We start from the raw sequence: 25932 nt of genomic DNA, 5'->3' as shown, positions 1-25932 counted from the left end.
ACAAAATATGCACCAAGCTTGGGAGGCCAGGATCTTAAAGAGACTCTGCCTGACCCTAAGATGACTGCCAGAGTCACATGGCGCACCAGCATCCAATTGGATAGCTGCCCCCTGTGACCCAGGAAACCATATTGGAGCAAATTTCCTCTTGACTTCCTCTCCCTCTGCAATACCGCTGTAGTTGAGCGCCACCCACAGTGGACAAAGCAGACTGCATCTGCCTACAAGTTGTCATACTAAAAATTCTATCATTAGCAACAAGTGACACAATCACTTAAATTCAACTCACCTTCCAATATTGTGTCACTCTCTTGCTCCCAAAATCAGTGATGTGTAGCTGTGTCACTGTTCCCTTAATAACTTAAAATTCTGTGGCACTTTGGCCCACAATAAGAAAAAAAGAGGCTGATTTACTAAAAGATTTAAGAATCATCACAATTTTTTTTAAGTGAATATTCCTGAATCTTTTAGTAAATTAGCCACATAGTAGCTGTTGCTTTCTAGTGATCCTGCTGCTGGCAAGGTGTCACCTGCAGCCAATTCATCAGTATGACAAGGCCTTTACACACAATCACTGGAACTAATAAAGGTAGTAACCAGGGCCGTCTTTAAGGCAGGGCAAAAGGGGCAGCTGCCCTGGGCCCTGCCATTGTTGTGGGGCCCAAATCAGCTGCCTCATACTTGCCAACTATCCCAGTTTAAATTCCCTTGTCCCTTGAAGTTTTAGTCATGTGCTGTGTCCCAATATCTCAGTGTAAAGTGCTGGTACTAATGCTGCACAGCTCTGCCTTATTGTTGTGTACAGATGACTCACCTGCAGACCCTGTGTTTACATGTAAATAACCGGCATTCATATGTAAATAGCGGTGGCATTGATATGTAAATAAAGGTGGCATTCATATGTGTATCATGCTCCCCTGCAGTGAGGAGATGATGTGCTGTAACCTCTAGCAACCAATCAGTGAGCAGTATTACTGCACATTAATCTCTAGAAACCAATTAACAAGCAGAAATCATTTGCTGTAACCTCTAGCAACTAATCAGTGAACCGTAATATGTACTGTAACCTCTAGCAACCCGGCATTAAGCAGTAATGATATGCTGTAACCAATGACATACAATCGCAATCGCTGCCTGATCTGATACAGTAAACTTATTTTAAGTCTAGCTGCTATTTATTGTATGTCTCAGAGCAGGTGGAGAGGGAAATTGCATGGGGGGGGGGGGCCCAAGAAAATTCTTGCCCAGGGTCCAATCAATATTAAAGACGGCCCTGGTAGTGACCAAGCATGGGCTAATAGAAAACGAATTTTACAGAACTAGATTAAAAATGGTTGTTAATAGATCAGAAATGTAAACCAAAAAACATAAATCCAACATAATATAAAAGTAAAGTGTACCTTTTTAATTATAGTCTCCAGTGATGCTTCTCCAGAAGCCTGTCCTGATATGTCCTGAATTGTCTGGGAACACTCAAATGCACCTATCTCAATAAGTCTTTCTAAAGACAGTGGGTTCTCAGGGTCTATCAGCGTAGCATCAATCTCCTGCTCTAGGGCTGCCCAATGCCGTGGTTTCAAACATGGATTTCTTAGGTCAGTTATCACTGGTACCTGTAGAATACAAAGTTAGTCATGTAATTTTTTATTAAACAGTTTTAACTGCAACTATAGTTACATGTATAATTTAACTGCCAACAATCTTTTGTTGCATTATTATAATGACCATGCTACCATGCTATGAGGAAAATGTATTAAGCAAACTAAGGACAAACGTTGATACAAATAGGGATGGGTGTGTGTATGTGTATGTATTACCCCTGCTCCTGTATACTTGGGCACGTAACCGAGACAGATTTGTGCAAGTCTGCAACCAAATTATCACTGCTGATGAGACAGATTTTCAATAACATGAGACAGATGCACAATTGAGATGTGGTCAGGGGCAGATTTTATTTTTCTGGAGAGCCATTTTAGAGCAACAGAGGGTGGATTTTTTTAATCAGACTACAATATTACAAGAAATGTGATATTGCTCGTATTTAGCATTGCCTTGTGGCGTATCAGAATTTTCCAATGTCTCCCAACATGTTTTTATAAAATATAATTTCGACCTAAATGGAAGAAACGTGCCTTGTATTCAGTGGCATATCATCCATGTGTGCAAGTTGTTCACTGCACAGGGGCCCCAGGCTTCAGTGAAGCAGCTGACAGCCGCTTCTCCTACTCTCCCTCCCGTGGTTGTCAGCTGAAAAGCTATACAGGGAGATCGGTGCTTGCAACTGTCCCTCCTGTATCAATCATCCCCACTGTCCTCCGTGTCCTCCTCAGTCTTCAATGCTGAGGCTGCTGAGAAAGAGATTGGGGAATCTGTGTGATCAAGTTCCTTTCTCTGTCTCAAAGGGGAGATGTCAGGGGTCTGTTTAGACCTGTGATATCTCACCAAAGCCCGCCAACAGGGCCGATTAAAAAAAAATGCAATAAATATAAAAAAATAAAAATAAAATTGTAAAAAAAATGAAAAAACTATAAAGAAAAAACAAAAAACTACTGACACCACCCCCTTCCCCCCCATGTTCTAATTTATCTTTGGGCATACATCACTTTATTTAAAATTCTCATCAAGAAAGCAGGAAGTTGCACACCAATGATGTCAAATCACATTCAGCTTTATTAAAGCCAGAAAAAAAAAACACTGCAGCCCCCCTTGATGGGCTTCCCCATCTAACATTTCACCCAGTACGGACTTGATTACAATCATTTCTGGGCTGCAGTGTCCTTTGTCTGGCTTTAATAAATTTGGATTTGAAATCATTGGTGTGTGACTTCCCTTGCTCCTTGTGGAGCAAGGTTGGGCTCCATTTAGTTAGCACCCAGAGATCCAGAGGCGAACAATTTTTATACAAGCTTGGAATGGCAACATCTCTCTACATATATACATGAATGGCTAGTGCATATCCTTTCAGCAAAGTGTAATGCCGCGTACACACGATCAGAATTCTCGTCGGAAAAAGCTCTTATGGTTTTCCCGACGGAATTCTGACGGAATTCGGCTCAAGCTGTCTTGCCTACACACGGTCACATCAAATTCCGATCATTTATAATGCGGTGACATACAACACATATGACGTGACTAGAAAAAGGAAGTTCAATAGCCAGTAGCCAATAGCTTCTGTCTCGTAGTTGAATCTGAGCATGCGTGATTTTTTGCGTTTCGGAATTGCATACACACGCTCGAATGTACCGAAGGAAAGTTTTTCAGTCGGGAAAATTGAGAACATGCTATAAATTTTTGGTTGGCGGAAATTAGAACAGCTAAATTCCGACGGAGCATACACTTGGTCACATTTTCCGATGAAAAGCTCTCATCTGTCTTTTTCTGGCCGGAATTCTGATCGTGTGTACGCGGCATTATAAACCTAATGGCACACATGTGGTAAGGTACATTCATAACAAACTTTACTACATACCTTTTACATGAACTCAATGCAGAACAACACCCTCCTTTGCTTTACAGCCTAGGAAACTGCCATCTTAGCCTCGGTTTAATCTGCAGTTTGCAGTTGTCATGGTGTTGCACATGTGATCAGTTATGATCCAACCATTCAATGGTTAGATAGCTTTGTAAAGTGCAAAAGCATCTGTGTATCATTCACAGCATGCCTTAAATGTAACTGTTATGGGGAAAAAGGGGATTCTAATGCCCATTGTTCATCCTAATGCAGGTAGCATTATGCCCCCTCAACTCCTGCTCACAACCGCCCCCCTCCAGAGTCCTCGCTCCAGCGATGTGCCCGTCTGTAGCGCCCCCCCCCCACAGGCTTTGCTCAGGCTGCAGGAGCCATTGCCATTGGCTCCTGCTATTGTCAGTCAAATCCTGTGGTTGCGGGAGCAGGGAGCAGGACCAAGCCACGCTGTCTGTGTCTATATGGACTCAGGCAGATTGACTTGGAAGCACATCTGCAGGTGTGCCCTCATAGCAAGGAGCTTGCTATGGGGGCCCATCAAGAAGAGGAAGAGCCAGGAGCGCCAGCGGAGGACCCGAGAAGAGGATTTTTGGGGCATCTCTGTGTAATTCCATTGCACAGAGAACGTAAGTGTAAACCTGTTTGTTATTAAAAAATAAAATAAAAAAAAAGAGCGAGGCCACACCCCATGGAGATTCTAATGGTAAGTTTATTGTGTATAGCAGGTTGTAGACACAGTCCCCATCCTTAGGCCACACCTCCCTGACATGTTTCACCCCTCCTTTGGCTTAATCATAGAGGTCACCTGGAGCAGTAAACTCCCTAAGAGGCTATTTTAGGAGTTTGGTGTGGTGTATATTTTCTTTTGGCATTTCACAGTGTTTGAGAAGCAGTTAAAATTGATGGGTCTAGTTCTAGATTAAAGAGGAAATTAACTCAAAAAGTGGAGATTTGCTATGTTATAGAGAAAATTTAGAAATTTTAATGAATTACGTCTAACCAGTACCAGCTGAAATCAGTGTTGCTGGTTCAGGGGACGAGAGAGTACTGGGAGAGAGTGCTGGGTGCGAGTTCCCAATGTCTGCCATGTCCTGGAAATAAGCCAGGACATAGGAATGTAAGCATTAGGAGTTTTTAGGAGTTTTTGAGCAAGGCTTCATGGTTGACAGAAAAGACCTACACGTATGGCATTTGTATCAAACAATATTTTTACAAACAGCACAGTATATTTTAGAATACTGGTGCCACATGTCTGCTTGGGCCACTTTATGTTAAAGGTGAACCTAACCTTTAAATCTTTAACCCAGTGCAATGCATAACTTATATTACACATAAGCATTTCCATGCAGGACACCGTAACAGGTTTATTTTAATGCTAACCCCTGCAGCAGTTTTTATTCACCCACAGCCCTGTTTACCACCAGGAAGGATAGAGGGGGAAGTGTCAGGGAAGTCGACCCTGGGCTGGAGCATCCCAATAAGTGCGCTCCATTGAGTGACATTGGTGAAACCGATCAGGGACCAGCACTGCTGGAGCTGAGGGACTCTTCTGGCTGCCAGGGGAAGAACTCCAATGGTGAGAGTGGGGGGGGGGGAAGTGAAGGGAAAGGATAGACAGATTCTGGTGGTAGGGGACTCAATTCTTAGAAGGACAAAGAAGGCAATCTGTGACCAAGACCTGAAGTGCTGAACTGTATTCTGTCTACCGGGCGCTCAGGTTTGGCACATCATGGATCTGGTGGACAGATTACTGGGAGGGGCTGGGGAAGACCCGGCTGTCAGGGTGCACGTTGGCACCAATGACAAATTCAGAGGCAAATGATTTTAGCTAAATTGACGAAAAGGGACCTCCAAGGTAGTATGCTCAGGAATACTACAGGTACCTTGAGCCAAACCAGAAAGGCCGAGGGAGATTAGGGAAGTAAACAAGTGGCTGAGGAGCTGGTGTAGTAAGGAGGGGTTTGGGTTCCTGGAGAACTGGGCCGACTTCTCAGTTGGTCACAAGTTCTATAGAAGGGACGGACTGCATCTAAATGAGGAGAGTGCAGATCTACTAGGAGTGAAGATGGCCAAAAAGTTAGAGGGGTTTTTAAACTAGGCAACGGGGGGGAGGGGGGGGGGGGGTCCAGAGGTAGAGATAGTCAGCAATGAACACAGTCCAGAGGGTAGTATTGGGGGCATTAGTGGTAGGTTGACTAAAGCACATAAACCCAAGTTAAGTATAGCAACAAGTCCTATTTGCAATCTTGGAACACCCAATAAGAGGACAGTATGTGACCGGTCTAAACAAAGTGGCATGTTCACCAATGTCAGGAGCCCGGCGGACAAGATGGGTGAACTAGATATACTGTTGCATGTGGATTTAGATTTTGTGGGAATTTCAGAGACCTGGTTCAACATCTCCCATGATGTTGGCAACCATTCAAGGGTATTCCCTTTATCGCAGGGATAGAAAGGGTATGCCTACATATCAAGAATAATGTACAGTGAATGTGAGAGATGACATCAATAAGGGAGCAAGGGAAGAGGTGGACTCCTTATGGGTAGAGTTCCAAAGGAATGAAGTTAAGGGGAAAATAATATTGGGAGTATGCTATAGGCCCCCTAACCTGAGGGAGGAGGGAAAGATGGACCTCCTATCAAAATTTGGATTAGAGGCAAGGATGGGAAGTGTTATCATAATGGGGATTTTAATTATCCAGACATAGATTGGCGGTGGGAACCACGCATTCGTCTAAGGCTCGCCAGTTGCTAAATGTCTTGCAGAACAATTCTCATGGGTCAGATGGTAGACGCACCAACTAGAAACAAGGCGTTACTAGATCTACTGATTACCAACAATACAGACCTGATCACGGATGTGGAAATAGTGGGCGATTTAGGAAACAACGATCACAGGTCAATTGGCTTCAGTATAAATCACACAAATAGGAAACACAATGGAAACACAAAGACACTGAATTTCAAAAGAGCCAACTTCCCTAAACTACGAATCTAGCTAGAAGATATAAATTAGAATAACATCTTAGAAACAAAGAACACAGAGAAGATATGGGTTTGCTTTAAGAGCACTGTAAATAAGGGCATTAGCTAGTGTATCTAATTAGGAAATAAGTTTAAAAGAGCGAACAAAAGTCCTGGATGGCTTAACTCTAATGTAAAAATGCATATAAACGCAAAGGAGAAGGCCTTCAAAAAAAACAAGGCTGAGGGATCATCATCATCATGCAGATTTTTACAAAGAATGCAACAAGATATGTAAGGGTATGTAGAATCGCATTACTGAAAATTGTTTCCTATTTCCCTTTTAACTCTGTAATGCTCTTACTGCTGCAACTCCAGCTAGAATCGTATTACTGAAAACTGTTTCCTATGTCCCCTTTATCTCTGGTATGCTTTTTTGCTTAACCATCTGTAGACTGTCCACATTGCTATTATTTTTGTTTCCTCCCTATGCCTTTCCTTTAAATTATGGCCTCCTTATCTTTATTAGCTATGCACCTATAAGTGTTTCTGAAGTGAGAATTTTTCTCTGCATAGCCAGCCTTGTTTTAGTAACTCCCTGATTAGCAATTAGAAGCACCCTACCCCCATTCCTAACAGTATATAACTAAGCATCTCTTGGGAAAGGCACATTTTCCAAGGGGTGGCACGCTTGCAGATGGGGTTCTTTCTCAAAGTGGGGGGACTCTGCGCTTCAGCGAATGCACAAAGCAAAGGAACACAAGAAAACACCTTGAAAAATACAATACAGGTGACCTTGTTTACACTTTCAGCTCTTCCTCCCCCTTCTAAAATGCAATCTCTACCACTCCTTCTGACAGCTGTGTCTTATATACTTAAACTAACTCTCCTGCACACCTCTTCTCCACCCCACACCTTATATAACCCTCACTTCTGTCCTCTCCATATTACTATTATCACCAACTCTGTCTAATTCTATATCCACATGCCCATTACTCCAAATCACTGGGGTATGTCCCTTCATATAAATCACACTCCCACATTACCTCCCTCACCCTTCTGCTTCTTCTATCCTCTGGTGATGTATGCCCAAACCCTGGGTCTCCTTCATCTAACTGTACTCAACACACCCATTATCTAATTCCAATTTCTCTTCTTCCCAAGACCAGACTCTCTTTCTCTTGCGTCATTTGTAATACTCGCTCTGTCTGTAACAAACTCACCTCCCTCCATGATCTCATTATCACTAACGTTTAATCTACTTGCCATTACCTGGTTTCATGAATCCGACACTTACGTCCCACGGTGGTCTTCTTTGGCTCACTCCCCCAGACCCAGTGGACGCAAAGGAGGGGGTGTTGGAATCCTTTTAGACCCACATAGCACCATTCAAGTACTTCACCCACCTCCTTCTCTGTCACTCTCCTCATTTGAGGCACACTGCATTTGTCTCTTCTCCCCAGATTCTCTAATGATAGCTGTGATCTACCGGCTCCCTGATCCAGTATCATCCTTTCTTGATGACTTCTCTGCCTGGCTACCCTACTTTCTCTCTTCTGAAATCCCCACAATCATTCTTGCGGACTTCAACATCCCTACTAATACTAACATTCCTGCAACTTCCAAACTTCTCAGTCTAACCTCCTCATTTGACCTGAAGCAATGGATACATGCTCCTACTCACTCTGAAGGCAATACCCTTGACCTCATCTTTTCCCACCTATGCATTCCATGCAACCTCTCCAACTATCCTTACCATCTCTCTGATCACTACCTTATTAACTTCACTCTCCACTCCTCACCCTCCATACACCTAATGGCTACCCATAGAAACCTTTGCCATCTCAACCCTTCTCCTCTTTACTCTGCGACTGACCACCTCTATGACAAAATCGCACCTCTGTCCTGCACCAACCTAGCCACTTCTGTCTACAACATTTCACTTCTAGCCTCACTGGACACACTGCCCCCCCCCCCTCCCACTACACACAGAATCAGGCCCCGTTCCCTTCAACCCTGGCAAATAGATCATACTAGAAGTCTGAGAAAACACAGCCGTGCTCTCGAGTGCCTGTGGCATAAGACAAAGCCCCAAAAAGATTTCAGCCAGCATAAATCTGCCCTCCAAAAATACAATTCAAGCCTCCTCACTGCCAAGCAGACCTATTTCATCACTCTCATTAAAAACTCATCATCCCGTCCCCGTCAACTCTTTTCTACCTTCAACTCCTTACTTCGCCCTCCACTGCCTCCACACACTAACTCACTCACTGCCCAGGAGAACGCCAATTACTTCAAATGGAAGATTAATACAATTTGCGAGGTGATCCCTACTGTTCAGTAACCCTCCATGCTTTACACCTCATGTCCACACTTACAATCATTACTTCCCTCTTTCAACCCCACCACTATAGACGAGGTTGCTAAATTACTTGCTAAAGTCCATCTTACCACCTACCCTCTGGATCCTGTTCCCTCGCAAATGCTACATTCACTCTCTAGCTCTATTCTACATTCTCGAACCCACATCTTCAATCTCTCCCTCTCTTCTGGCATCTTCCCCACCTCTTTAAAACATGCACTTGTCAGCCCCATACCTAAAAAGCCCTCACTGGACCCATTCAATCTTAACAACCTATGCCCCATCTCCTTGCTCCCCATTTTATCCAAACTCCTCGAACATCTAGTCTACAAATGACTGAGCATCCACCTTGCTGATAATAGCCTTCTTGATCCCTTTCAGTCTGGATTTCGTCCTCAACATTCCACAGAAACTGCTCTCCTAAAATTAACCAACTCTACTAACGGCCAAAACTAAGGGACACTATTCTGTACTCCTGGACCTCTCTGCTGCCTTTGATATGGTTAACCCCCCCCTCCTCCTCAAAAAACTCAGTGACTGTACTCTTCGCTGGTTCTCTACCTACTTATTTAACCGCACCTTTAGCATTACCTAAAATTCTAATTCCTCCTCTCCTCTTCCTTTCTTTGTTGGGGTCCCCCAAGGTTCTGTTCTTGGACCTCTCCTATTTTCAATCTACACCACTTTCCTGGGTCAGCCTCCCATGGCTACCGATACCATCTCTACGCTGACGACATTCAAATCTATTTCCTCATGTATCACTATTTTACTATCAGATGTATCAGTCTGGATGTCACACAACTTTCTCAAACTTAATCTATCCAAAACTGAACTTATAATTTTTCCTCCCCCATGTTCCTCTTCCCTTGATCTCTCTGTCAAAATTGATGGCACAACTATCAGCCCATCCCCACATGTCAAGGCCTTAGGAGTAGTCCTAGACTCTGAATTCTCCTTTAAGCCCCATGTCCAATCACTGTCCATCCCCTCCGAAACATCTCCAAAATACACCCCTTTCTAACCGATGATACAACAAAGCTCTTAATTCACTCCCTGGTCATCTCTCGCCTCAATTACTGCAACTTCCTCCTCATTGGCCTACCTCTGCATACTCTATTCCCCCTTCAGTTCATCAGGAATGCTGCTGCCAGACATATCCACCTTACCAACCGCTCTGTCTCTGCTACACCTCTGTCAATCCCTCCACTGGCTTCCACTCACCCAACAAATTCAATTCAAAATACTAACAACTACCTACAAAGCAATCCACAACTCTGCCCCCAGCTACATCATTGACCTAGTCTCAAAATACCAACCTAATCATTCTCTTCGTTCTTCTCAAGACCTCCTGCTCTCTAACTCTCTCATCACCACCTCCCATGCTCATATCCAGGACTTTTACAGAGCCTCTTCAAGCCTATGGAACTCCTTAGCCCAATCTGTCCGTCTATCTCCTACTCTATTAGCTTTTAGACGATCCCTGAAAACCCTCCTCTTCGGAGAAGCCTATCCTACCCACACCTAACAACTGTATTTTCATTTTGTCCATCGGATCATCCCCCACAGCTAGATTGTAAACTCTAATGAGCAGGGCCCTCTGACCCCTCCTGTATTAAATTGTATTGTAATTGTACTGTCTTCCCTAATGCTGTAAAGTGCTGCACAAACTGTTGATGCTAAATAAATCCTGTATAATAATAATAATATTAATAAGGGCGGCTAATTTAGAACACGAAAGACACATAGCGGAGTAGAGCAAAAAAAATCCCAAGAAATTATAGTATATAAACAGTAAAAAAGGGTGGACAGACCATATTGGCTCCATAAAGAATGAGGAAGGACATCTGGTTACAAAGGATGAGGAGATGGCAAAGGTATTGAATTTATTCTTCTCCTCAGTCTTCACAAAGGAATCGGGGGGCTTCAGTAACCAAAACTGCATTGTGTGTCCTCATGACACATCACAGGAAGCACCCTAATGGCTAACAGAGGACAGAATTAGAAATTAGAAACTTAACATCACCGGGGGCAGATGGCATGCACCTGAGGGTACTTCGAGAACTCAGTCAATTAATTGCCAGACCATTGTTCCTAATTTTTACTGACTGGAATGGTACCAGCTGATTGGAGAAAAGCCAATGTAGCACCAATATTTAAAAAAGGGCAAAAATACATCCCTGGGAATTACAGACCAGTTATGCCCTGTAAACACGGTCGAACTTTCCGACAACAAAATCCATCAGATTTTTTCAGATGGATGTTGGCTCAAACATTTCCTGCATACACACGGTCGCACAATGTTGTCGGATATTCCGATCATCAAGAACGCAGTGACGTACAACACGTACGATGGGACTATAAAGAGGAAGTTCAATATCCAGTAGCCAATAGCTTTCTTTCGAAATTTATTCTGAGCATGCGTGGCACTTTGTGCGTCGGAATTGTCTACACACGATCTTGTTGTCGGAAAATTTTATATCCAGATCTCAAACTTTGTGTGTTGGAAATTCAGATGGAAAATGTCCGATGGAACCTACACACGGTCAGAATTTATGACAACACGCTCCGATCGCACATTTTCCATCGGAAAGTCCAACCATGTGTACAGGGCATTAGCCTAACATTAATAGTATGCAAGCTCTTGAAGGGGATGATAAGGGACTATATACAAAATTTTAGTAATGAAAACTGTATCATTAGCAGTAATCAGCATAGATTCATGAAGAATCGTTCTTGCCAAACACACACACACTACACTGAGCAAAATTATAAACGCAACACTTTTGACCTATTGATCATGAGCTGAACTGAAAGATCTATGACTTTTTCTATGTACGCAAAAGGCCTATTTCTCTCAAATATTGTTCACAAATCTGTCTAAATCTGTGTTAGTGAGCACTTCTCCTTTGTCGAGATAATCCATCCACCTCACAGGTGTGGCATATCCAGATGCTGATTAAACAGCATGATTATTGCATAGGTGTGTCTTAGGCTGGCCACAATAAAAGGCCTCTCTAAAATGTGCAGTTTTACTGTATTGGGGGGGTCAGGGGGTCCGAAAATCAGTCAGTATTTGCCTTACGCAGTGCAGCACTTCTCCTTCGCATAGAGTTGATTAGGTTGTTGATTATGGCCTGTGGAATGTTGGTCCATTCCTCTTCAATGGCTGTGTGGAGTTGCTGGATATTGGCAGGAACTGGAACACGCTGTCGTATACACCCATCCAGAGCATCCCAAACATGCCAAATGGGTGACATGTCCAGTGAGTATGCTGGCCATGCAAGAACTGGTATGTTTTCAGCTTCAGGGAATTGTGTACAGATCCTTGCAACATGGGGCTGTCCATTATCATGCTGCAACATGAGGTGATGATTGTTGTGAATGAATGGCACAACAATGGGCCTCAGGATCTAGTCACGGTATCTCTGTGCATTCAAAATGCCATCAATAAAATGAACCTGTGTTCGTTGTCCATAGCATATGCCCGCTCATACCATAAACCCAACGCCACCATGGGCCACTCGATCCACAACACTGACATCAGCAAACCCCTCACCCACACAATGCCATACATGCTGTCTTCCATCTGCCCTTTACAGTGAAAATCTGGATTTATCCCTGTAGAGAACAGAGTTCTCTCCAAAGTGCCAGGCGCCATCAAATGTGAGCACTTGCCCACTCAAGTCAGTTACGACGACGAACTGCAGTCAAGTCGAGACCCCGATGAGGACGACGAGCATGCAGATGAGTTTCCCTGAGACAGTTTCTGACAATTTTTGCAGAAATTCTTTGGTTATGCAACCCGATTGTTGCAGCAGCTGTCTGGGTGGCTGGAGGTCCTGGGCTGGTGTGGTTACACGTGGTCTGCGGTTGTGAGGCCGGTTGGATGTACTGCCAAATTCTCTGAAATGCCTTTGGAGATGGCTTATACTGCAGAAATGAACATTCAATTCAAGGGCAACAGCTCTGGTGGACATTCCTGCAGTCAGCATGCCAAATGCACACTCCCTCAAAACTTGTGACATCTGTGGTATTGTGCTAAGTACATAGACTGAAAACTGGCTACAAGGGCGAGTTCAGAGGGTGGTGATAAATGTGGAATACTCGGAATGTTCAGGGGTGGGAAGTGGGGTCCCCCAGGGTTCTGTGCTGGGACCAGTCCTGTTTAATTTGTTAATAAATGACCTGGAGGATGGGGTAAACAGTTCAATCTCTGTATTTGCGGATGACACTAAACTAAGCAGGGCAATAACTTCTCCGCAGGATGTGGAAACCTTGCAAGAAGATCTAAACAAATGAATGGGGTGGACAACTACATGGCAAATGAGGATTAATGTAGAAAAATGTAAAATAATGCATTTGGGTGGCAAAAATATGAATGCAATCTACTCACTAGGGGTGAAGCTCTGGGGGAATCTAGGATGGAAAAGGACCTTGGGATCCTAGTAGATGATAGGGTCAGCAATGGCATGCAATGCCAAGCCAGAATATTGGCATGCATTAAAAAGGGGATTAACTCCAGGGATAAAGCCATAATTATCCCACTCTACAAGGCTTTGGTCCAGCCTCACCTGGAGTATGCTGTACAGTTCTGGGCACCTGTCCTCAGGAAGGATGTACTGGAAATGGAGCGAGTAAAAGGAAGGGCAACGAAGCTAATAAAGGGTCTGGAGGATATTCGTTATGAAGAAAGGTTGCGAGAACTGAATTTATTCTCTCTGTAGAAGGGACCCTTGAGAGGGGATATGATTTCAATATACAAATACCATACTGGTGACCCCACAATAGGCATAAAACTTTTTTGCGGAAGGGAGTTTAATAAGACATGTGGCCATTCACTAAAATTAGAAGAAAAGAGGTTTAACCTTAAACTGCGTAGAGGGTTCTTTACTGTAGGAGCGACAAGGATGCGGAATTCCCTTCCACAAGGATGCAGAATTCCCTTCTATTGATAGTTTCCAAAATTATTGATTATTATTATGATTAGATAAGCACCTGAACAACCACAACATACAGGGATATACAATGTAATACTGACATATAATCACACACATAGGTTGGACTTCATGGACTAGGACTAACTCTTTCTTATATCTGAAACTAGAAAAAGCATGTTATCCTGTATAAAATGTCCACCAACAAGCTCTTGTTGTTTTGTTTATGTGTTTTATTTTATTTTATTTTTTTAAATAACAAAAAAACTCCATATGTGCTGAATATTATGTAACTGTTTTAATTTTTTCTACCTCATGTACAATGTATGTGATCTTGGATGTTTTGTATACTTCTCTTATTGAATGTACAGTCACTTTATGAAATTCTTAATAAAAAAAGACTTTAGATAAAAAAAAAAAAAACTAGGATTAACTTAGTGCTTACCCAGAATGCCACCCTCCATTCTATACTATTTGCTTTATTGAGTAATTATTAATTAGACATGATTTAGTAAAAGAAGTGTCTTACCTTTTCTTTCATATTCTCCACCTTCTCTTTCAGTCGCGGGACTACATTATTCGGAGGTAATCCTTTTTCCAGCTGATTTACAAATTTAGCAAATTTAAGCACTAAGGAATTGAGTTGCTCAGGGTCCAGTGTTTCAAACTTAGACTAAAATGCAATGAAATGAAATTGAGTTAAATATTATTCATTGTTTTCTTTTTCTGTACAGTATATCAGTTACTTTACCTGCATCCACTCAGCCTCTAAAGTATCCCACTCAGTCAATGAATCCCACAGCAGCTGCTTAAGTTTTACTTCTGCACTCACTTCTTCTAATGCATCAAACCTGGTCACTTCAACCTGTAGATGCCAATATTCAGTGAATATAAAATTTCAGTCAATAAATACTCAGTTGTCCCCACCATATAAAACATATCAGTGAGGTCCTAAATACAACCATAGCAACCCTGTTATTGCAATGGTGGCTAATAACAAAATGGACTAAGACCAGGACTGTACCACTTAATAATTTACCCAAGTATTACAGTGATGTTGATAACATGTATACATTTAAGAAGGTTATATGTTTTAATTTCAATATGTTTATTGATTTGTAAGAGTTTTACAATACAAGGCGAACAATATAGAAAACGGGTACACAAATGTACCGCATCAGTGAACTAAAGGCAACTGTAGTGCTATAACATGGCATCATGAACAGATAATACTACAAGAGCTTAAATTCATTGTAAAGGCAGAAGTTGTTTTTATCTTCATGCATTCTATGCATGAAGATAAAAAGCTTTCTGTGTGCAGCAGCCCCTCTCAGCCCCCTAATACTTGCCTGAGGTCTCTCTAGATATAGCGATGTTGTAGGAGTGTCTCGGCTGCCCAGTGTCTCGGCTCCCCTCCTCATTGGCTGAGATAGCAGAGTGGTGCCATTGACTCCGCTGCTGTCAATTAAAGTCAATCAGCCAATGAGGAGAGAAAGGGGTGGGATTAGGCCATGACTCCATGTCTGAATGGACACAGGGGGCTGGGACTCGGCTTGGGTGCCCCATACAAGTTGCTTGTTGTGGGGACACTCAACAGGAGGGAGGGGTCAGGATCACCGAAGAGAGACACGAGAAGAGGAGGATCTGGGTTGCTCTGTGCAAATCCACTGCACAGAGCAGGTATGTATGACATGTTTTTTATTTTTAACTAAATAAAAACAAGACTTTACAATCATTTTAAGTAAGCCTGAAGTATAGACAATGTAAAAAAAAAAGAGAGGAACAACTCCATAAAGAAAGAAAAAGATAAGAATGAATAGGAGTAGGGGATTGAGTAGGAAGGGAGGGGTGGAAAACAGGAAAGTTGTTATATGTTTATGAGGCTAGTTTATGATGGGCAGCCGAGAGAAGTAATTTTTTTATCACAAAGGTGTACTTATCTTTTACCTGTCATTTTGCAATAGCAGAAAGTGGATGTAAACCCGATTCATGAAATTTGACCTAGGCACATATATCTGTAGTGTATATCAGCACTAAGTCCTGTGTCTTTCTGCTGTTTTGTTCCTCTGTTATCAGCATGATACCTACTAACAAGTTCACTGAGACCGGAGATAAAAGCAGCTTGTAATTTTTGTTGTGGGAGGTTGCTATAAATAGATTTGTAGAGAGCTTGTCTTGTCACAGCTCTGAAAGTATCTTTGTTCTTCTGCCTATGTGGAGTGAGGTGTGTGCCTTTCCTCCAATACGCTGTCTCCCAGTGTAAGCCAAGAATCCACTCCTACTGCTGAATGAGGAAGTAAAAACTCTAACCCGATGTAAGAATTCTAAAGAATATAGCAAGCTGACGACAGCAGATATACATTTAATCTTGTGTAGGGAGATTCGTTTCATCCCTTTGCATCAGCTGTTCACATCACTGGGTATATGTGAGGGTTTACATCCACTTTAATGCATTTTTATCTAATAAAAGGTGTGCATATGGTGAGTGTATGAAATCTTATCATATTTAATACAAATTTGTTACAAGTGCAAAAATGTGTTACAAGTGCAACATTGCAGTGCTGCAGAACTGCTGTTACCAAAAAAAAAAAAATGCAAAATCAGCAGTTTTGGTGCTGCTTTTGTATATAATTTATTTATTTATCACGTGGCAAAAATTATAGTTTCAAAAAGCATTTCATTTTATTAGTCTAATAAATATCAAATATTTCATATTTACATCTATAGCAATAAATAATGCAATGTCCTGTGAGCCACCACTATGTACAGTACCTCTATAGGGTTAACAGACACTATTTCTATTTTTAATCAGCTGCTAGCGTTATACAGGTCTCATAAGTCATGCAAAATTAGTTCAAATATATTGTAGTACGCTGCGCTATCAAAATTAAACTTTCAAAAATATCTTGACAATAGTGCTTCAATATCCGTGCACTGCTATAAATTAAATATTCAAAAAAACTATAAATTATCCACAATAAAGTGACAATAGTGCTACGATGTACATGCAAATGCTACAAATAAAGTGCATTCACATGACGATTAACATAACATCCTTATAATAAAAAAGTCCATATAAATAAAAAACATCAATCTAAAAGTTCATACTAAGCATGTGAAAAAAAAAAATATTAAACATGTGAAAAAAATATAAAAAGTGCTAAAGTGCGCTGTGCAAATTTCACAATTCCAGTCCACAAGTGCTGCAAAATCCTTCATGCGATTCAGTGGATGTTGTGCAATCAAAATCAATATTAAAGTGCTGTGTTCACACTCCAGTGTCCCCCCTAGGTATTAACTGCTTACCTTAGAGCGCGTGACCCCGCTGTTTAGGCTAGGTCAATACACGCTTTAGAACCTAAAATGGTTCAGCTGTATATCCGGAATCCTAGGTGGACTTCACGTATACCTCAGTGTACCAGTGGGGTCCCTTTTGTGCCTCAATATATCAATAGAGAGAGGAGGACTTTATAGTGTAGTATATAAAGAACATTTATTACAAACACATAAAAAATCCCACACAGGGTACTCAAGTTACCATGGCGTGTCAGAGCCCCACTCTATAACAGCTTGAAACAGCCGTTAACAGGGTGGTATGCTGATCTCATTCGGCAGATACACTGCCTAGCTGTACGTCCTGTCCCCTTCCCCACTTTTTTATTATAAGATGTTATGTTCATTTTCACGTGAGTGCACTTTATTTGCAGCATTTGCATGTATATCATAGCACTATTGTAATTTTATTGTAGATAATTTATAGGTTTTTTGAATATTTGATTCATAGCAGTGCACGGATATTGAAGCACTATTGTCACATTCGTTTTGAAAGTTTAATTTTGATAGCGCAGCGTACTAAAGTATATTTGAATTATATCTATAGCAAGCAAGGGAACGCTTTCCTAATTTTATCATATTTTTAGATTCAGAATGCTTTATTAATCCCAAAGGGAAATTATTGCGATACAGCTACATTCAACAAATTTACCAGGCTAAACATTAACTGGTTTTATGAAAAAACCCTGTTTACAAATTGCAATAGTTCAAATTCAAATGAACCCACAAACTCAAAAGAGTCAAAGTAATGGCCTATCACCTTTTCCTTTTGCTCTGTACAGATGATGCCAAATAGGTGAGTGAACGAGGCAATTAGGTGCAAGTTATCTTTTATTATAAGTTAATTGCTATCAAATGATAACAGAAGGTATTCATTTGCATCTCATTTCATATCGATTTGACCTGTTTGATGCTGCTTGTCTTCTACTCTTTAAATTTTCAAGTTCCGTCAATCGGCAGAGGGTATTCGTCATTTAGGAATAGCCTAATTGCAATACCACCGAAAAAAAACCTTTCATAGCAAAGCAGATATCAAGATAAGCAGATTAATAAAAATTACCGTAAGTGGACATATTTAAGTCCAGTGAGAACTGTTGTGTTCTCTATGAGTTTGATACATGGAAGATTATAGCTAACGTTAGCAAGAAAATACAGGTAGTTCTCATCAAGTAAACCTGCCAGTATCTCAAAGTTGATTGACTCACCCTACTTATAAAATGCAAGTATTTTAAAGTGGCAATAACTTTAAATGTGTCTGTGAGCTGGTAGGAGCCAAAAAGCCCAGACAGATCTAACATATATACTCCAACATTCCCGATGAAGGTCCACCTCCACTACCAACCACACTGTTGTATTGGGCTATAATGCCACCCATCAAGGTGATGGGCCAACAGGGATGTGCAAAAGAAAGAGAATCTGTTTATTAATTTAAAGATATGTCTTCATTTTATTCATGTAATTAGTTTAGCAGCTTTCATTAAAAATTAAGGTTTAAGCTCAGATACAACATCAAGTGGTCTTCAGTTATCCCATGTAATGACATAGGCATGGGTCCTATTGGAAACCAGTGCAAATACAAAAAAGAAATAAGGAAAGAAATGAATGCAATAAATCCTGGAACACCATCAGAGCAATCCAAAATCTGCAATTATGGCAGAAAACTTTGATGAATGCCATATGCATCAAAATTAGAGGAAAGGGAACCAAAGCTAATTTGGTAAGTATTAATACAAATATCTCATATTTTCAATAAATGTAATAAAGTGTATTATAAATATGCATGGAAAACCAATAGCATTAACCTTACCTTAAAGTTCTTTTGATATGTTTTGTACTGAAATGCACGTTTCTGTAATTCATCCAAAATGATCTGCAAGTCTGCGAGTATTTGTTTAATTTTTGTTTGATCAGCAGCAATATCCAATATCTGTGGGTCCTGCAAAATAGTACACACACATTTGAGATAATTTGACTTCAATCACAGGGATCCCATCATTACAGTGTTTTTCAGATTTTTTTTTCTTGATGTATAACTGAAAATTAGTATGCATGTAACAGTGATACTTTTTTCATTCACTGAATCAACTTTAGTTACTTTCCTCGAAGTCTAGGCTCTACAGACAAAAAAGTCAGAACACAACTTAATCCGATCTTTAAACCTGTACTGCAGCATGTCAGATAAAAAATATTTGGCTGAAGTCCATTATTGAGCAAAATTATGCCCCGTACACATGAGTGGATTTCTGCTCAAGCTTGGCTTGCATACACATGGTCACACAAAAGTTCTCTGAACTTTCGACCGTCAAGAACGCAGTGACGTACAACACTACGATGAGCCGAGAAAATTAAGTTCAATGCTTTAGAGAATGCGAAAAATTGAGAACCTGCTCTCAATCTTTTGCTGATGGGAATTTCCGACCAAAAGCTCACATCAGACTTTTGCTGGCAGATTTTCCAATTGTGTGTACGTGGCATTAGTCCAATGTTTTTGTTTTTTTACTTTTAAGAAAGTATTTTTATTAATATCACATTATATATTGCTCATTTAAAGCTGAATTCTAGGCACAACCAATCTTTGATAATTAATTAGATCACAGTATACCTGTCACACAATATGGTCTGTTTTCATCTTAACATGTTCCTGTGCGTTATAACATTTCTAAATAGGTGGCCTTTTTTTACTTGAAGAGACTCCTATTTTCTGTGATGGTAATTAACGTCTGTTTGCTTGCGATCAGCAAGGTGACTACCTCACCACCCCCTTGAGATTCAAATTAGGCAGTGCTGATATCATCACATCAGCGCTACCTGTAATAAGCAAATTAAAGGTGTAGGTTCCAGCAGGGTGTACGCAGCTTTGCTCAGCACCACTCTAGTCTTCATAACTCTGCCCCTACCTAAAGGGGCTATCATACAGCTGCAGTTATAACATGGAAGTGCAATGCTCCCCTGTCACCATCCACAATGCTGCCTCTGCCTGCCACTTTGCTACTTTCTCCTTCAGCCTCTTTGCCCTGCCAGAATATTCAGTGTCCTGTTCTTAGCTTCTTAGCAACATAGGATGCTTGCAGCTCCCAACAAGGTAGCAGAGTAACAGATGACAGGAGAGCAGAGAGGCCAGCGGGAACAAGCAGCATGGCAGGTGGGACAGAATTGTGGGTGATGACATGGAAGTGTAGAACTCTGCTACCACCACTGCAGCAGCAGAAATTTGGTGGGGCGCACCTACTTGCATAGGAAGACATGTAGGATTCTATTTCAGCCCCTTACAACAGCTACTGAGGGCAGAAATAAAAAAATATCTCTATGAAGAAGATATCCAGGTATACAGTAACATTTCTTTCTATTTTCCCTAAGGTTTTGGAGGAGGACGTTTATTTCTTTATTATTTATTTTTTCACTGTGCCCGAAGTTTAGCATAAAATTTATCTTGAAATAATACAGCTAATTAATGTTTTTTTTTTCTGACAATACAAGTGAATTATTCTTCATGTGGTTGGAGGGGAAAAAAAACATACATATGTATTTAATTAAAAATCAGTGACTCTTACCTGTGACTGCTGCTTGACATCCTTTACTTCTTTGTTTAGTTCTGCAATGTCTTTATCTAAAGAACGGCAGAATTTCTCAATGCTGCCATCTCTCTCACCTACAGACTTGTCAATGGCATTTCTAACGGCCATGACTGAAGGTTTCAGGGTAGCAAACACTGCAAAATCTTCTGGAGGTGTAGGAATGTGATAGCTTTCAATGAGCTGATACATCTGTGAGACAACATTTGACTCTTCTTCAAGAACATCAACCTATAAGAGGAATATCTATCAGTCAACGCAACCATGGCAATTCTAGTGAGAAAGTGTATACATTCTACATTTCTTTTTAAGTGAATGGACAGGTGATATAACTATAAAACAACATTCTCTTTTATGTATATGTGTTATATTGTTTATGTTTGTGCAAACTCTTTATGATGACTGATGTCACTGAGAAAGAAACTGGGGAGAAATTTAAAGTTGTCCCAGAACAAAAAATAAGGGGAAATCTTCAGAGAGGGACACCTATTGCAGTGACAACTGTCTATAGAAATAACAGGCGTTTTAGCTAGGGTTGCACCAATAGTTATATCGGTCTCTGTGCTGATACTAAGCAGTTGCACGGGTGTCGGTACTCGTGCAAATGTTCTGATACCTGAAACCAATACTTTCAGGCTCAGTTCTTTCAGCTGACAGTGGGATTCCCACACTGACAGCTGATATGTAAAAAAAAAAAAAAAACAGCAATTATCATTTGTTAAGGAGTGAGGCAGCTGTGTCCTTAACAACCAATGACTCATTTAGCTGTCAGTGGTGGTTCCTCTGTTGACAGCTGAATTGTAAACTGAAGTCCGGGCATTAGGAACTGTCAAACAACAAAAAAAGCAGCCGGGCAATGTTTATCATCAACATTGCTCAGTCGCTCAGCGAAGAGATAAAAAGAAACATTGTTTCTTTTTGTATCTTGCTGTTTTCTTTCATTTACAGATCAAAGGGATGAAGTTTGATCTGCAGATGAAGGCAGTTTAAAGCAATCGGTCAAGTTTTTTTTTTTTTAAATGTTTCTCCGTTTACCCACCTATTAATCTTTCAATTTACTCAAATCAGCCTTAACTCCTGATTCTCTTCCTTTTAATTATTATTTTCCTGATGATTTTTTTTATAAACTATTAATAATTTAAAAAAAAAATTGTTTGCTTTGTTCATTGATATTTTTACAACTTTAATATATATTTACACGTTTCACAAGAAAAAAAGTGCAACATTTAAGAATTTTTTTTTTTATTTAATTTGAAAATAACTTTTCAATGCTTTGTACCATTTCTGACAGCTGAAATATGAACAAAACAGTTGCGATAGGTATCAGTAATTGGTATCAGCAAGTACTAAAAAAAAAAAAAAACGTTGCCCATACTAAAAAAAAATGGTATTGGTGTATCCCTAGTTTTAACCCTTCCCTACTCTATCCAACCATGCAAATCTACAGTTACACATTTAAGGGTGAATTCACAAAGCAACCAGTCACATGTTATTTTTACAGCAAATACTGGTAATATTTACTGAAATGACTTGCTTTTGGGATTAACTGCTTGCCGACCGCCGGTTGTCAATTGACGGGCAGGCGGTGCAGCTCTTGTTGCTGGAGGGCGTAATATGACGCCCTCGCCTTCCCGGCCCACCAGGGGGCACGCACCACCGTGTCACTGGGAACTTGATGTGCATGCCCAGCGGTTGCGATGTCCGCCGGGCACCCGCGATTGCCTGGTAACACAGCAGGACGGGTCCTGTCAGAGGAGAAGAGACTAATGGTGTGTTCTCAGAGAAACACCGACCGGTCTCCTCCCCTTGTGAATCCCCTCCCCCTACAGTTAGAATCACTCCCAGGGAACATATTAACCCCTTGATCACCCCCTAGTGTTAACCCCTTCCCTGCCAGTCACATTTATACAGTAATCAATGCATTTTTATAGCACGGATCTCTGTATAAATGTGAATGGTCCCAAAAAGTGTCAAAAGTGTCCGAAATGTCCGCCCCAATATCGCAGTCATGATAAAAAAATATAATAATAAAAATGCTATAAAACTATCCTCTATTTTGTAGGCGCTATAACTTTTGCGCAAACCAATCAATATAGGCTTATTGTGATTTTTTTTTTACCAAAAATATGTAGAAGAATACATATCGACCTAAACTGAGGAAAAAATTGGATATTTATTATAACAAAAAGTAAAAAATATTGTTTTTTTTCAAACTTGTCACTTTTCTTATGTTTATAGCACAAAAAATAAAAACCACAGAGGTGATCAAATACCACCAAAAGAAAGCTCTATTTGTGGGGACAAAATGATAACAATTTCACCTGGGTACAGTGTTGTATGACCACACAATTGTCATTCAAAATGTGAAAACGCTGAAAGCTGAAAAATGTCTTGGGCAGGAAGGGGTTTGAAAATGCGGTGGTTAAAGACTTGTGAATTAACCACTTGCCGCCCGCCCTATAGCAAAATGCCTGCGGCAAAGTGGTTTCAAAATCCTGACTGGGCGTCATATGACGTCCTTAGGATTTTGAGCCGTTGCGCACCCCAGGGGCGCGCATCGCGGCGATCGTTGTTGCGGGGTGTCAGTCTGACACACCGCAACTACGATCTCTGTAAAGAGTCTCCGACGGAGACTCTTTACCATGTGATCAGCCGTGTCCAGTCATGGCTGATCACAGTGTAAATAGGAAGAGCCGGTGATCGGCTTTTCCTCACTCGTGTTCTCGGGCAGCTTCCGGCCGCCTTCGGCCGTTCTCGGAAGCTTTCGGCCGCCGAGAAGAGCCGAAGGCGGCCGAAAGCTTCCGAGAACGGCCGAAGGCGGCCGAAAGCTGCCAAGAAGAGCCGAAGGCAGCCGAAAGTCGCCTTGAAGAGCCGAAGGCGGCTTAAAGCCGCCCAGAGGCTCAGAATTTCGGGGGATCGGCGTATAACACGCACCCACGATTTTCCCCTGCTTTTAAGGGGGAAAAAGTGCGTGTTATACGCCGCTAAATACGGTAATATGTTTGAAGGATAAAATGTACACTTCACATCAGAAATTGTATAAAATGGCACATAAACCCAACTCTGTACTCTTTGACATGGGTTTTGAATGTACTTACCCGTTCTTGAATCTCATCCAAGAAAGTCAAAGTATTTACATAATCTAGAGTTGTAGAAGGAAAAAATTCAAGCTTGAACTTGGCATCTTGAGCTTCGGCTATGATGGCATCCATCTTTTTCTTAGCCAGAACAGGTAAGATCTCATTAATTGCCTGGGAATAGATAAAACAGGAATGTCAGCAGGTGTGGGGAATCCAAACTGTGGTAGTCAATGAGGCCGGGTTCACAACAAACGCTCTGACATTTGGAGCTCATGTCGCATGACGTATGCAAATCAATGTTTCCCTATGAGAGCCGTCTTAACTGTTCCGACACAAGTCGGTCCAACTTTGAAAAAAGTTCCTGTACTACTTTTGTCTGACTTTGACCCTACTTCAGCTCAGTGAATATCATTGAGGCCAGGTTCACACTGGTTACGACAAATGCTCCAACATTGGGAGCTCATGTTGCATGACATGTGAAAATCAATGTTTCCCTATGGAAGCCGTCTTAACTGGTCCGACACAAGTCGGTCCGACTTTGAAAACTACTTTGGTCTGACTTTGAGCCTTCAGCCCATTGAATATCATTGAAGTTGGTTTAAAGTTGGATCGCCGTCTTGCCTGATTCGACTTTGGCATACGACTTGTACTCTGATGATCTTGAGGGGGAACTCCACGTCACATTTTAAATAAAAAAATGGCATGGGATCCCCTCCAAGAGCACACCAGGCCCTTCAGTCTGATATGGATTTTCAGGGGAACGGCGTGGGAGTCCCCCCAAAATCTATAACAGACCCTTATCCGAGCACGCAGCCCAGCCAGTCAGGAAATGGGGTGGGGATGAGCGAGCGCCCTCCCCCCTGAACCGTAACAGGCTGCATGCACTCAACATGGGTGGGTGGGTCCTTTGGGGCGCACTGCAGCTCCCCGCCCCAAAGCACCACAAGGGCCTCTTCCCAACAACCCTGGCCGTTGGTTATCGGGGTCTGCGGGCCCCCTTTAATATGTGAATCGTACATCGTACTCCTACCCCTACCCATTCACCTGGGGGGAAAAAGTGTCAATAAAAAACAAACTAGACAGGTTTTTAAAGTAATTTATTAGGCAGCTCAGGCTCTTCTCCGTGCTCTCCGGCCTCTTCTCCCGCTCTCTGGTGTCTTCTGCTGGGCTCCTCCGCTATCTTCTGCTCTTTTGCCGCTCTTTTGCTAGCATTGGCCCGATCTTCTCCATTGTCTTCTTCCCTCCGGTCTTCTTCCAATGTTGACACGGCGCTCTCTCTTGATGTAATGCCATGTGCGCACGGGCGGTGACGTCATAAGAGGCGGGGTCACCAGATGACATCACCCGGCGACCACGACCCATGCCTATATAAGTCGTTGCACATGCGCACATGGCATTACACCAGGAGAGAGCATTGTGCCAACATTGGAAGAAGACTGGAGGGAAGAAGATGACGGAGAAGATCGGGCCAACGCTAGAAAAAGAGCAGAGGATAGCGGAGGAGCCCGGCAGAAGTCACTGGAGAGCAGGAGAAGAACCGCAGAATGGGAGAAGAGGCCGGAGAGGGGGAGAAGAGGCCAGAGAGAGTGGAGAAGTCGGAAGAGACCCCCCCGAGCTGCCTAATAAATTACTTTAAAAACCAGTCTAGTGTGTTTTTTTATTGACACTTTTTCCCCCCAGGTGAATGGGTTTGGGGTGGGGGCCGGGATTTATTTAAGGGGGCTCTCAGATTCTGATAAGCCCCCCACCCGCAGACCCCGACAACCAATGGCCAGGGTTATCGGGAAGAGGCCCTTGTCCTCATCAACATGGGGACCAGGTGCTTTGGGGTGGGAGGGCCACAGGGCGCCCCCCTTCCCCAAAGCACCCACCCCCCCATGTTGAGGGCATGTGGCCTGGTGCCCCCTTTCCTGACCGGCTGGGCTGCTTGCTCGGATAAGGGTCTGGTATGGATTTTGGGGGGACCTCCACGCCAAAAAAACTCCCCTTAAAATCCATACCAGAACGAAGGACCTGGTATGCTCTTGGAGGGGGAACCCATGCCGGTCTTCTATTTAAAATTTGGCTTGGAGCTCCCCCTCAATATTCATACCAAGCATAGTGCCTGGTATTGGAGGGGATCCAAGTCAGATCCCCGTTCATTGAAGTTGGACGTGTCTCTGACTTCAAGTTGCAGGGAAAAGTCAGATCCAAAGTAGGACGAGTGTCGTGTCACACCAGT

General features: G+C 42.0%; 1 protein-coding gene across 1 annotated transcript in view; it reads right to left on the bottom strand.

Annotated features, from left to right (window-relative positions):
• Positions 1 to 25932, bottom strand: part of DNAH6 (dynein axonemal heavy chain 6) — a 418858-nt gene that overhangs the window by 288669 nt on the left and 104257 nt on the right. Inside the window, exons 14-19 of the mRNA XM_077476093.1 lie at positions 23730 to 23882; positions 20611 to 20862; positions 18867 to 18995; positions 14478 to 14591; positions 14256 to 14399; positions 1401 to 1613 (exon numbers count right to left, since the gene is read on the bottom strand). Coding sequence (XP_077332219.1) covers positions 1401 to 1613; positions 14256 to 14399; positions 14478 to 14591; positions 18867 to 18995; positions 20611 to 20862; positions 23730 to 23882 — 1005 coding nt within the window. The remainder of the gene's footprint in view (positions 1 to 1400; positions 1614 to 14255; positions 14400 to 14477; positions 14592 to 18866; positions 18996 to 20610; positions 20863 to 23729; positions 23883 to 25932) is intronic.

This window comes from Lithobates pipiens, unplaced genomic scaffold (assembly GCF_037356315.1).
Source record: "Lithobates pipiens isolate NorthernLeopardFrog02 unplaced genomic scaffold, aLitPip1_a1.2 Scaffold_13, whole genome shotgun sequence".
Taxonomy (NCBI): Eukaryota; Metazoa; Chordata; class Amphibia; order Anura; family Ranidae; genus Lithobates; species Lithobates pipiens.
The sequence above is the reverse complement of the archived record's forward strand: the minus strand, read 5'-3'. Positions and strand labels throughout refer to the sequence as shown.